This window comes from Musca domestica, unplaced genomic scaffold (genome assembly GCF_030504385.1).
Source record: "Musca domestica strain aabys unplaced genomic scaffold, Musca_domestica.polishedcontigs.V.1.1 10, whole genome shotgun sequence".
NCBI lineage: Eukaryota > Metazoa > Arthropoda > Insecta > Diptera > Muscidae > Musca > Musca domestica.
In genome coordinates, this window is record NW_026712115.1 from 1,608,604 (window position 1) to 1,623,120 (window position 14,517).

General features: G+C 36.0%; 1 protein-coding gene across 1 annotated transcript; it reads right to left on the minus strand.

Annotated features, from left to right (window-relative positions):
* Positions 1-231: 231 nt before the first annotated feature.
* LOC105261493 (uncharacterized) lies at positions 232-6,514 on the minus strand. Its single transcript, XM_011292137.3, has 4 exons — positions 6,247-6,514; positions 6,080-6,174; positions 768-888; positions 232-697 (listed from the first exon to the last, which is right to left on the minus strand). Exons 1-4 carry the CDS (start codon positions 6,392-6,394, stop codon positions 414-416), a joined length of 648 nt encoding a protein of 215 aa, XP_011290439.1. The 5' UTR covers positions 6,395-6,514; the 3' UTR covers positions 232-413.
* Between the last annotated feature and the right edge of the window lie 8,003 nt (positions 6,515-14,517).

The window sequence follows — 14,517 nt, forward strand, 5'->3', positions numbered from 1 at the left end:
TTTATACCAGAAACAACCAAATACATTTACTTATATTAAACAGTAAAGCACAGTTATAATCAGCATTTCTATAATTTTTTAATTTCAAATTCTAGATTATTCAGAGAAGGTATTGGTTTAAAACTTAATAAAAACTGTTAATTGACAATTAATACGTCATATCAATGTTTAACTGTGCAGTAATTAAAAGAATAATAAAATAAAATTTTTTGTCAAAAAAATGGTAAAATAATTTTTATTAACAAAATAAGCTACACTAAACCGGTTTTATATATATTTCGTTAAACATTTGCTTAAACATGTATGTTTTGTTTGTTTCTAAATCACAAAAAAATCAGTCTTAGATGAGAAAGGCGGTGTTTGAACCCACCTGCCTGACACACAACACGTGTTGCGGTTAAACATTCATTCAATCACACCGATGCCCCCAACCACCCCAGTATGTCAACAAAACGTGGCGGTGGAGTTTCCATGTTCACAGCTTCCTCATACGAGGGAGGGGGTTTTTCATTTTGCATTGACTGCACGTGGACATTGATTTCGTGGTAATAGGGCAGGTTCGTCGACGAAGATCTACTGCGAATGTAACTTTGTTCCATATTACAGAGATGCGGTCGTTGTTCTTCACGTGATCGTCGTTCATCGTTAAATCTTTCGTAGAGCTTATATATGGGAAACCATGATAAACTTTGGCAGACTGATTAGGAAGAAAAGATGGGGAATTGTTAGAAAAATATGGAAAGTTTTGAAAGTATTGGTGTACTCACTTAAGACCAATGAACCCAAAATGAGTTGGATATTGTCCTCGGTCAGTGAAATCATGGCAATGTCCAAGATTACCAGAAATACTGTAGTCACCAGCCAGGGGCGTAGGTAGTCCGATTGACGCTGTAAATTATAGAGATTAATTAATGAATGGAAAGTTTTTTTTCTATAGAACATTTGGTAAAAGATTTCCTCATATGGAAGCCCCTTTGTATGGACTCTATAAATAAAAGTCCAGCGGAAGTGTTTCTAGAAAACTGAGGAAGGTGTTCTATCAATTAGAAGTCTGTAGTGTCTTGCACTCATTGAAGAGGTCATCCACAAACGGAAGTCCCAAAATGAATGAATGAGTTTCTGGCAGCTGTTGAATGTACCCATTCATTGAAGACCTGTGGAAAGTATGCTATCAATAGAAGAAATGTGGAATATCTCCTATCCACCGAAGTCCTGCAACAGGTCTTCAATTTTCAGATAATCTTTGAAAGGGTTTTCATGTGTGAAAAATTTTTTTTCTATTTACCTATGGAAGGTATTCCATGTGCAAAGTGACATTGAATCCATTCTATTTTAGTTTGTGAAAAAAAGACCTATGCTGTTTTTTTCTTGTGGAAGGTATTCTATCAATAAAATATGTGTGGAATATCTCCTATCAACAGCAGACCTGCTATAGGTTCATTTTTCAGAAAACTTGTGGAATGTATTCTATGCAAAGAAGTCCAGTGAAAATTTTCCATTTAATTAAGACCTGTGAAAGGTATTCCATCTGCAAAATGACAATGAAAAGTATTCTGCGTAGGTTTTTTTTAAAGGAAATTGTGGAATGAATTCCATAAATAAATGATCTTTTATAGGAAGGTCTTCTATAATCAATATATATTTTTCATAGTTCATATATCAATATACACAAACCTCCTATAAGTCTTCTATGAATAGAAAATATTATACAGGTCTTCTATTAAAAGAAGATGTCTCATTCTTGATAGACGACCTCCCACAACTTTATTAGAGGTTACTTATAGACAAAAGATTTTCCAAAATAAATATCACAAAATAAACCAGTAAAGAAAGTCTTAAAGTCGGGCGGGGTCGACTTTATGATACCCTACACCACTTTGCTAATTTAGTTGAGCTCCACATAACAATTAAAAGTTTTTATGGGAGAATTCAATCATACACGCTATGATTATAATTATAATTTAAAGTTCAAAGGATTAAAGATGCCGAAGTATTTGTGTCTTTTAAATTCGGACCTGTATATATGAAAATCGTCGGTACGGAGTGCATATGACAGCTGTGGGTAACAAATATAACAAATCGGATGAAGAGTATATATGGGAGCTATAGCTATATCTGAACCAATCTTCACCAAATTTGACATACTAGCTTCTAGACTCAATTCGGTCGTAAGTGCCAAATTCCATCCCATTTGTACAAATATTAGACGTTTGGTGCACAATAAAAAGTAAATCGGACGAAGTTATATATGGGAGCTATATCCAAATCTGAACCGATCTCGATAAAATTTAGAAAATGTATTTCTGAGCTGTATTTGATATATTTCTTAAAATATTGTTGTTACAGAGTGCATATTGCGGCTGCGAACGACAAAAATAACAAATCGGATGAACAATATATATATGGGAGCTATAGCTATATCTAAACCGATGTCGATAAAATTTGGCACACTTATTTTCAGGCCTAATCTGGTTGTATGTGCAAAATTCCATACCATTCGGCCTGATATTACACGTTTGGTGCACAATAAAAGGCAAATCGGACGAAGATATATATGGGAGCTATATCTAAATTTTGACCGATTATCTCCAATTTCGATAGGGTTCGTCCTTGTGCCAAACAAATGATTTGTGCAAAATTTCATCTGGATAGGACAATAAATGCGAACTGTACTTTGTTTACAAAAATACATGGACACACGGACAGACAGACAGACGGACAGACAGACGGACGGACATGCATAAGTCGACTCAGAATGTGATTCTATGCAGATCATCAAAAGGAACTATGGGTCTATCTCGTTTCCTTTTGCCTGTTACAAACAAATGCACAAAGACATAATACCCTGACCACCTTGTGGTGTAGGGTATAAAAAGTCAAATGTTGAACTTAATTGATCCCCTTTTCGAATGATCGTTATAGATCTGGAACCAATGTGTTCCAAAAAACATACAATCTCTAAAAAGCATGAGTATTTTAAGAACTGAAGGGCGAATGCAAAATCTAGAAAATTTTTAGGTTTTTGGGTCATTTTAAACCCAAAATATTTTGCGAACATCTTCAAAAACAAATAGACTTCCATTCTGACCCTAACCCTTTCCCAATGCAAAATTTAGTGAGGATTGACACCTAGCGAATTACAAATTAACATGGACAGACGGACGGGCTGACACACAAAGCTATATCGATTCAGGTCGACGAGATAAGAGGATCCATACATAGCATCCTATGTCTGGGGCCAATATAAATTTTTAGCCCAATCAAACTTATAATACCCCTTTTTTATAATTTCTATACCTTACACCACATAGTGGTAAGGGTATTATGTCTTTATGCATTTGTTTGTAACATGGAAAAGGAAGCGAGATAGACCCGAAGTTACTTTTGACGACCTTCATAGAATCACTTTCTGAGTCCGTCCATATATCCATGGATTTTTTTGTGAACAAAATGCATGCTAGGCACATCCGACCGAATTCGTACAAATTTGGTGTAAATAGGTTCATATATAGCTATAAATCCCATATATATGCTTGATCCGATTAGAGGTTTAATGTCCCACAATAATCTTTAGTGCCAGATATCAGATACAGCTCAGGAATAAGTGTTTAAAATTTTGTCGCGGTTTTTTTTTTGTGCACCAAATGGCTGATATCAGCCCAAATGGACTTAATTTTGTCACTTCCGACGGAATTCAGCCTAAAAGCAAGCGCTTCAGGTTTTTGTGGAAATCGATTCAGATATAGCTATAGCTCCCGTTTCATCCGATTCCGTGTTAAAGTACTTCACATGCGTAATATGCACTCCATAATAATGCCATATGATACCGGGCATCAGATATTGCTCGAAAATACCTCAGCCAAATTTTATCGAGATCGGTTCAGATTTTTATATCGATATACATCTTCATCCGATTTTACGGTTATTGGTCACCATATATGTAATATCAGCTCAAATTGAATAGATTTATTATTATTCAACCGAATTTTACCATGCGGTGAAAGTCGGTCCGGTATATATATTGCTCCAATAAATATTTTTATTCCCTCCCCTTGGGAAGGAGGGTATATTTAATTTGTCATTCCGTTTGTAACATCCCTAAATATTCGTCGTAGACCCCATAAAGTATATATATATATATATATATATATATATATATATATATATATATATATATATATATATATATATATATATATATATATATATATATATATATTCATAATCAGCATAAAATTTTAAGTCTGTCTGTCCGCCTGTCTGTCTCTGCGTCTGCCTGCCTGTTGAAATTACGATGCAGCCCACATTATTTGATGTAGAGCGTAAAACATTTTGCAGAACAATTTGTATTGTGTCTAGGATGGTTGGTATTGAAAATGAGATATATCGGTCGTATTTTGTTGATTTTTGCCACATTTTTTAACGGATTTGTCTAAAAATTGGTATTTGTTGGTCATAATGGATTATAGCTCCGGTGGCGAAACATTGCATGTATAGGTCCACGTTTTGGTATAGCCCCCATATAACGGTACCCTCGATATTCGGTATTTCGATGGGTTTTGCCACATTTTTTCACGGATTTGTCGGAAAATTGGTAGTTTTGGTTGTAATGGGTTCTGGCTGTGGTGGCGAAACATTTTATGTATAAGTCCACGTTTTGGTAGAGCTCCCATATAACGGTACTTCCAGATATTCGGTATTTTGATGATTTTGCCACATTTCTTCGCGGATTTGTCAAAAAATTGCTATTTGTTTGTTCTAATGGGTTCTAGCTCCGTTGTCGAAACATTGTATGTATAGGACCACGTTTTGGTATAGCTCCCATATAACGGTACCTCCAGATATTCCGTATTTTGATGATTTTTGCCACATTTCTTCGCGGATTTGTCTAGAAATCGGTATTTTTGTATCCTTATGGGTTCTAGTTCCGTTGCCGAAATATTGTTTTTGTATAGCCCCATATAGCGGTACCTCCCGATATTCGGTATTTTGATGATTTTGCCACATTTCTTCGCGGATTTGTCTAAAAATTGCTATTTGTTTGTTCTAATGAGTTCTAGCTCCGTTGTCGAAACATTGTATGTATAGGACCACGTTTTGGTAGAGCTCCCATATAACGGTACTTCCAGATATTCGGTATTTTGATGATTTTGCCACATTTCTTCGCGGATTTGTCTAAAAATTGCTATTTGTTTGTTCTAATGGGTTCTAGCTCCGTTGTCGAAACATTGTATGTATAGGACCACGTTTTGGTATAGCTCCCATATAACGGTACCTCCAGATATTCCGTATTTTGATGATTTTTGCCACATTTCTTCGCGGATTTGTCTAGAAATCGGTATTTTTGTATCCTTATGGGTTCTAGTTCCGTTGCCGAAATATTGTTTTTGTATAGCCCCATATAGCGGTACCTCCCGATATTCAATATTTTGATGATTTTGCAACATTTTCGCACGAATATGTCTAAAAATTGGTATTTGTGGGACACAATAGGTTCTAATGTATCCTTTACCCTAAGGTGGAGGGTATTAAAAGTTTGGCCCGGCAGAACTTAATGTTTTTTTACTTGTTTAATATAATCCCTATCGAAGTCATATCATGCACTACGCAGCAATGTTATTTGGATCATAGTTGATATGATCTACTTCACTTAAATTTCCAATATAAATTTTTTTGTTACGCCCGACTTTTGACCTTTCCTTACTGGCCTTTCTTTGAAGACGGGTATTGAAAGATCGGCCAGGAATCTCGAAACTCCCTCGTTTTGAGTCGTACACGCACCCTCTGTACCGACGCTACTCTTTACTTGGTAATAAGTAAAACTAGTACCTTACTTGACAATTTTTAATTTAAACCTAATGGTTATACAGAAAGTATGTTGTTTACCTTAACTTTTAATAAGTTATTCGACTCATACTATTGTGCGTAATAGTTATTTTTTGGGTCACCTCAAAAGAATAACTCCTTTTTGTGACCAAGGCATAAATACCTATTTCATGTGACATGGTCTTGTTCCTTTTGTAATGACTAATTTTGCGGAAATTTTTTTTCCCAAATCCATCAATCCGGAAATACTTACCATTGATAATCCCAGCGATAAAATAAATGCAAATATAAACATGGTTGTAATGATGATGAGTAACATGGTAGTAAATATTTTACACCCAGCTTCAACTGCAAATGGGGGGGGGGGGGGGAGAAATTACCACAAAATACACAAAAAGGAAAAAAATATTCTCAACTCACATCCCGGTCCACAAATCGGGCAACTAAATGAACTGTAGGTGATGTGGCATGCAAACACCAACAACAAGGCAAACAATAATATTTGCTTGTAGGCAATAAATTTCCCCAATTTTTCCAATAAGTCCTTTTCACTCTGCCTTCCGTCCATGTTGAGATCAAGTCGTTGCGTAAGGCAGCTATACACATGCGAAGGTTAAAAATCTGCCGCTTCGAATCAAGTCCGAAATAATACTGAACTCAGTCAAAATGAAATGAAATTAAAACAAACAAATTATAAAATTACAAAATTTGTCTCGCAGAACATCATCAGAATACAGTTTAGCATTTTTCCCCGTTGTCGTTGCTGTTGCTGTTGTAGAGAACGGGATTCAGAATCCAAAGAAATGATGAACGTTTAAATGAACTAACAATCAAATGACGCAAATCAAAGGCAATGCAGCCGATGATTTGAACTAGACGTTTTAATTCATTAATATTCAAAGTATTATTGGCATTATATATCATCTATGCACGTGCCTATATTTCAAATCTTTTTCAAAATGCGCATACACACATATATATATACGTACGTTGTATTGTTTTCAAACAATATTGGGGACTTTTAAAATATGAAAATATATAAATTATTATGGTTTTGAACTGTCACAGACTGTAGTATATTTTAGGAACTTCAAATACCAAATTTGAAACAATTCCGGTGAATAGTGTCGCTAAAATCATCAAAATACCGAATATCGGGAGGTACCGTTATATGGGGGCTATACGAAGACGTGGACCTACATGGCCCAATTTCTGTTTTATCCGGTAGTATCAGTGGGGTCTATACGAAGGACCTGGACCTGCATGCACAATTTTCTGGCATAGACCGTAGTTTTCATTACGAACTCTAAATACGAAATTTGAAACAACTCCGGTGAATAATGTCGCTAAAATCATCAATATACCGAATATTGGCAGGTACCGTTATATGGAGGCTAAACGATATCGTGGACCTATATACCGAATATTGGGAGGTACCGTTATATGGAGGCTAAACGATATCGTGGACCTATAGAGACAATACTCTTAGAGGAAGGAAGGAACTTTTTTTTGTGGATTTTCAGACAATTTCATTGAACTATTTAGCAACACTCAGCAAAATACAGAATGTCGGGGGATGGGGGTACCGTTTTATGGGGGCTATACGAATCAAACTTGACCTGCCCGTAGACAAATGACTGATCTGTGCAAAATTTTAGCTTCCCATCTTAATTCGTTTTGACTCTAGCGTGATTACAACAGACGGACGGGAAGGGCTAAATCGTTTACGCTGATCAATAATATACAGGGTTGTTCATATTCGACGGACCCATCTGGCAACGCCATAACTTTTGACAGAGATGTCACATCGCTTAATGACATACCGCGTTTGAAGCGTTAGTCCAAGCAGATTTTTGCCATGAGCCAATACACGCCACGCGAGCGCTCTGAAATAGTTGAAATTTACATTCAACAGAAGAAGTCAATTGTGAAAACTCAACGTGCTTTTAAAACATTAAAAAATGTGAGAAGTGAGCCTTCTTAGAACACCATTAAGCATTTATACGAAAAATTTTCGACTGGTAAGGCTCTTTCTAATCCGAAGAGGCCATATAAAAGTCGACCAAGGCGATCGGCCGAGAATATCGCTGCCGTACGAGCCAGTGTTGAGAAGTGCCCAAGAACATCCCAAAAACGCCGTTCTCAGCAGTTGGGCATGGCTCCACTTTACAACGGATTATTCGGATTGATTTGCATTTGTTCCTCTACAAAATTCAATTGACGCAAAGAATGTTGCCTGCAGACAAGCCTGGTCGATTGAAATGGGCCCAAAAAAAACATGGGTTCGTCGAATATGGGTAACCCTGTACAGGGTGAGATGAAAAAACTGCAACCAACTTCAGACTGCTGTCATTTCTAAGCCACTAGTCCCACAGCTGTTATGATTATTCCAGTGACAGCTCATTATATTGTTTACAAGCGTACAAAATCATTTTGGTGAGAATTTTCCAGAAAAAAGTTATTCGTGATGGAATTCAAGCGTGATAGTGTGATTTCTTTATATTTGGCTGGAAAACCACAAGTGGCTATCGTTAGAGCACTCCAGCATTTTAATGTAAATAAATCTTTTGTGTCTCGCACCATCGCCCGTTACCGTGATACTGGTAGGGCCGAACTGCCGAATTTGGTTTTCTCCGATGAGAAAACATTCGTTGTCTAGCTGTTTGTAAACAAACAAAATGGCCATGTTTACTTGCCAAAGAGGTCAGCTGAACGTGTGCACCTTCGTTTGGCCACCAGAACACAAGCGCCGGCCATGGTGATGGTTTGGGTCGCCATAACAGCCGATTATTGCTCTCCGCTCATTTTAATCGAACATGACATCAGGATAAATGCCGAATATTATCGCAAAAAAATTCTGGAGAGTTATTAAAGCCTTGGGCACGCAATAATTTTGGCCGCAGACCTTGGACATTCCAGCAGGACTTAGCACCATCTCTCTCAGCAGGCTCCACCCAAGAATGGTTACAAAATGAGGTTCCTCGTCTCATTTCCAGTGCACAATGGCCACCAAAATCTCCGGATACCAATCCGTTGGACTATTGTATCTGGAGTATTTTAGATCACCTCAAGAAAGCGCTTCGCCGGGAATGGGCCAAAATAGCACAGAACAACATTGGCCGTTTGAAGTCCATAATTCGTGCCAAAGGTTACCAATTCGAACAAATCTAAAATTATTTAAGTTCTGATGCTATTTCCGACATTTTTTGCTCTCATTTAATAAAATTTAAAAAAAAATGTAAAAATTATGGCATATGAATGTAAAATTATGGCATAAGGTTGTCAGGGTATTATGTCTTTGTGCATTTGTTTGTAAAGGGGAAAAAGGAAACGAGATAGACCATAGTTCCTTTCGATGATCTGCATAGAATCACATTCTGAGACGATTTATGCATGTCAGTCCTCCTGTCTGTCTGTCCATGTATTTTTGTACACAAAGTACAGTTCTCATTTATTATCCGATCCAGATGAAATTTTGCACAAATCATTTGTTTTCCCCAAGGACAAACCCTATTGAAATAATCGGTAAAAATTTAGATATAGCTCCCATATATATCTTCGTCCGATTTGCCTTTTATTGTGCATCAAGCGTGTAATATCAGCCCGAATAGTATGGAATTTTGCACATACAACCAACTTAGTCCTGAAAATAAGTATGATCGAAATCGGTTCAGATATAGCTATAGCTCCCATATATACTGTTCATCCGATTTGTTATAGTTGTTCCCACAGTCGTAATATGCACTCTGTAACACCGATGTTCAGGGAAATATATCAAACGTAGCTCAGAAATGTTTTTGCCAAATTTTATCGATATCGGTTCAGATTTGGATATAGCCCCCATATATATCTTTATCTGATTTCAAATTAATTGTGCACCAAATGGGCAATACAATTCCGAATTTAAAAGATACAAATGCTTCGGCATATTTATTCCCTTGAACTTTAAATTACAATTATAATCGTAGCGTGTATGATTAAATTCTCCCATAAAAACTTTTAATTGTTATGCGGAGCTCTACTAAATTAGCAAAGTGGTGTAAGGTATCATAAAGTTGGCCCCGCCCGATTTTAAGACTTTCTTTACTGATTTTATCGCAGCCTGTATATACTTTGTTATCTACAGTATTATTATTATTACAAATGGAATGACAAACTTAATATACCCTCCATACTATGTATATATGTGTATGTATATACCCATTCTCAAAACATAAATGGAATCATAATTTTTTCCTGTAATTCTCTACAGCCTCTAAAAACAATTTGAAATTTTTTAGTTATACCACTCTTAATCTCATTGCTGAACAAATTATGTAAGAACGTGTCACAAAATACTGCGGTTATTTTTACTACCAGTAGGTCATTAGAATGTCCGTGGATGTTACAGGTGTTCATAAAATGTTTGTTTTTTCAACTTTATTTGTACTGCAGTTTAAAATAACCGACAAAGAGCAGTACGATCTCGCACAGTCTCGTACATTAATAAAATCAATTTAATTTCGTACATCTTGATTGCATCGTGATTATATGCACGTATTTCCAATATACGAATCATTTATAAAGAGCGGCGATAAAGGAATCTTTGTAAAACAAATTGTTAGTTAATGCAGAGCGATAAAACAAATAACTTTAAGACTGCATATTTCGACATTCTTTCTTTCTTTCTTTATTCAATTCATACTTAATACTAAAGCCTCCAAGGCCAATTAATTGTATTAATAAGGTACTCAATACCAAGTAGAAAAATTCAAAATAACTTATAATTAACTATAACATTATTAAAAAACAAATTATAAAAGGCTCCCCAGCCAAAACTACAAAAAAACCAGTAAAGAAAGTCCCAAAGTCGGGCGGGGCCGATTTTATGATACCCTACACCACTTTGCTAATTTAGTTGAGCTCCACATAACAATTAAAAGTTTTTATAGGAGAATTCAATCATACACGCTATGATTATAATTATAATTTAAAGTTCAAAGGACTAAATATGCCGAAGCATTTGTATCTTTTAAATTCGGAATTGTATTGCCCATTTGGTGCACAATTAATTTGAAATCGGATAAAGATATATATGGGAGCTATATCCAACTCTGAACCGATCTCGATAAAATTTGGCAAAGATATTTCTGACCTGTATTTGATATATTTCCCTGAATATCGTTGTTACGGAGTGCATATTACGGTTGTGGGTAACAAATATAACAAATCGGATGAATAATATATATGGAAGCTATAGCTATATCTGAACCGATCTTCGCCAACTTTGACATACTAGCTTCTAGACTCAATTCGGTCGTAAGTGCCAAATTCCATCCCATTTGGACAAATATTAGACGTTTGGTGCACAATAAAATGTAAATCGGACGAAGTTATATATGGGAGCTATATCCAAATCTGAACCGATTTCCATAAAATTTAGCAAATGTATTTCTTAGCTGTATCTGATATATTTCCCCAAATATTGTTGTTACAGAGTGCATATTACGGCGGCGGTGGACAAAAATAACAAATCGGATGAACAATATATATGGGAGCTATAGCTATATCTGAACCGATTTCGATCGAATTTGGCATACATATTTTCAGGCCTAATTTGGGTGTATATGCAAAATTCCATACAATTCGGGCTGATATTACACGTTTGGTGCACAATAAAAAGCAAATCGGACGAAGATATATATGGGAGCTATATCTAAATTTTGACCGATTATCTCCAAATTCAATAGGGTTCGTCCTTGGGCCAAACAAAAGATCTTTGCAAAATTTCATCTGGATCGGGCAATAAATGCGACCTGTACTTTGTTTACAAAAATACATGGACAGACGGACAGACGGACGGACGGACATGCATAAATCGACTCAGAATGTGATTCTATGCAGATCATCAAAAGGAACTATGGGTCTATCTCGTTTCCTTTTGCCTGTTACAAACAAATGCACAAAGACATAATACCCTGACCACTATGTGGTGTAGGGTATAAAAAGAACAAAAGTAAAAAAAACCAGTAAAGAAAGTCCCAAAGTCGGGCGGGGCCGATTTTATGATACCCTACACCACTTTGCTAATTTAGTTGAGCTCCACATAACAATTAAAAGTTTTTATAGGAGAATTCAATCATACACGCTATGATTATAATTATAATTTAAAGTTCAAAGGACTAAATATGCCGAAGCATTTGTATCTTTTAAATTCGGAATTGTATTGCCCATTTGGTGCACAATTAATTTGAAATCGGATAAAGATATATATGGGAGCTATATCCAACTCTGAACCGATCTCGATAAAATTTGGCAAAGATATTTCTGACCTGTATTTGATATATTTCCCTGAATATCGTTGTTACGGAGTGCATATTACGGTTGTGGGTAACAAATATAACAAATCGGATGAATAATATATATGGAAGCTATAGCTATATCTGAACCGATCTTCGCCAACTTTGACATACTAGCTTCTAGACTCAATTCGGTCGTAAGTGCCAAATTCCATCCCATTTGGACAAATATTAGACGTTTGGTGCACAATAAAATGTAAATCGGACGAAGTTATATATGGGAGCTATATCCAAATCTGAACCGATTTCCATAAAATTTAGCAAATGTATTTCTTAGCTGTATCTGATATATTTCCCCAAATATTGTTGTTACAGAGTGCATATTACGGCGGCGGTGGACAAAAATAACAAATCGGATGAACAATATATATGGGAGCTATAGCTATATCTGAACCGATTTCGATCGAATTTGGCATACATATTTTCAGGCCTAATTTGGGTGTATATGCAAAATTCCATACAATTCGGGCTGATATTACACGTTTGGTGCACAATAAAAAGCAAATCGGACGAAGATATATATGGGAGCTATATCTAAATTTTGACCGATTATCTCCAAATTCAATAGGGTTCGTCCTTGGGCCAAACAAAAGATCTTTGCAAAATTTCATCTGGATCGGGCAATAAATGCGACCTGTACTTTGTTTACAAAAATACATGGACAGACGGACAGACGGACGGACGGACGGACGGACGGACGGACAGACGGACGGACAGACGGACGGACGGACATGCATAAATCGACTCAGAATGTGATTCTATGCAGATCATCAAAAGGAACTATGGGTCTATCTCGTTTCCTTTTGCCTGTTACAAACAAATGCACAAAGACATAATACCCTGACCACTATGTGGTGTAGGGTATAAAAAGAACAAAAGTAAAAAAAACCAGTAAAGAAAGTCCCAAAGTCGGGCGGGGCCGATTTTATGATACCCTACACCACTTTGCTAATTTAGTTGAGCTCCACATAACAATTAAAAGTTTTTATAGGAGAATTCAATCATACACGCTATGATTATAATTATAATTTAAAGTTCAAAGGACTAAATATGCCGAAGCATTTGTATCTTTTAAATTCGGAATTGTATTGCCCATTTGGTGCACAATTAATTTGAAATCGGATAAAGATATATATGGGAGCTATATCCAACTCTGAACCGATCTCGATAAAATTTGGCAAAGATATTTCTGACCTGTATTTGATATATTTCCCTGAATATCGTTGTTACGGAGTGCATATTACGGTTGTGGGTAACAAATATAACAAATCGGATGAATAATATATATGGAAGCTATAGCTATATCTGAACCGATCTTCGCCAACTTTGACATACTAGCTTCTAGACTCAATTCGGTCGTAAGTGCCAAATTCCATCCCATTTGGACAAATATTAGACGTTTGGTGCACAATAAAATGTAAATCGGACGAAGTTATATATGGGAGCTATATCCAAATCTGAACCGATTTCCATAAAATTTAGCAAATGTATTTCTTAGCTGTATCTGATATATTTCCCCAAATATTGTTGTTACAGAGTGCATATTACGGCGGCGGTGGACAAAAATAACAAATCGGATGAACAATATATATGGGAGCTATAGCTATATCTGAACCGATTTCGATCGAATTTGGCATACATATTTTCAGGCCTAATTTGGGTGTATATGCAAAATTCCATACAATTCGGGCTGATATTACACGTTTGGTGCACAATAAAAAGCAAATCGGACGAAGATATATATGGGAGCTATATCTAAATTTTGACCGATTATCTCCAAATTCAATAGGGTTCGTCCTTGGGCCAAACAAAAGATCTTTCATCTGGATCGGGCAATAAATGCGACCTGTACTTTGTTTACAAAAATACATGGACAGACGGACAGACGGACGGACGGACGGACGGACGGACAGACGGACGGACGGACATGCATAAATCGACTCAGAATGTGATTCTATGCAGATCATCAAAAGGAACTATGGGTCTATCTCGTTTCCTTTTGCCTGTTACAAACAAATGCACAAAGACATAATACCCTGACCACTATGTGGTGTAGGGTATAATGAGTCAATAGAGGCAAAATAACCAACAACAAGCAATTAAATTTTTTTAAGAAAGGTGAACAATAAAGGCGACGATAAAAATAATTTAAAAATTATTATTTAATAATTAAAAAAGAGTAAAATGAAGAAAATAAAAGCTCAAAACAACGAAAATAAAACTAATTGGTATATATACCGGGATGCAGGACATGTTTCAACACTTTCAAACGAAAGGCATTATTTGAATGGGAAAAAATTCTAAGCTCAATAGGTAGATAATTCCACAAGCGTGCAATACGTACAATAAAAGA

Bases quoted from the DNA above. Each gene is read 5' to 3' on its own strand.
- LOC105261493 (XM_011292137.3), bottom strand. From the start codon at position 6,394: ATGGACGGAAGGCAGAGTGAAAAGGACTTATTGGAAAAATTGGGGAAA. The intron at 6,175-6,246 runs GTGAGTTGAGAA...CCCCATTTGCAG, and splicing joins CCCGATTTGTGGACCGGGAT to TTGAAGCTGGGTGTAAAATA. The intron at 889-6,079 runs GTAAGTATTTCC...TATAATTTACAG, and splicing joins TATCGCTGGGATTATCAATG to CGTCAATCGGACTACCTACG.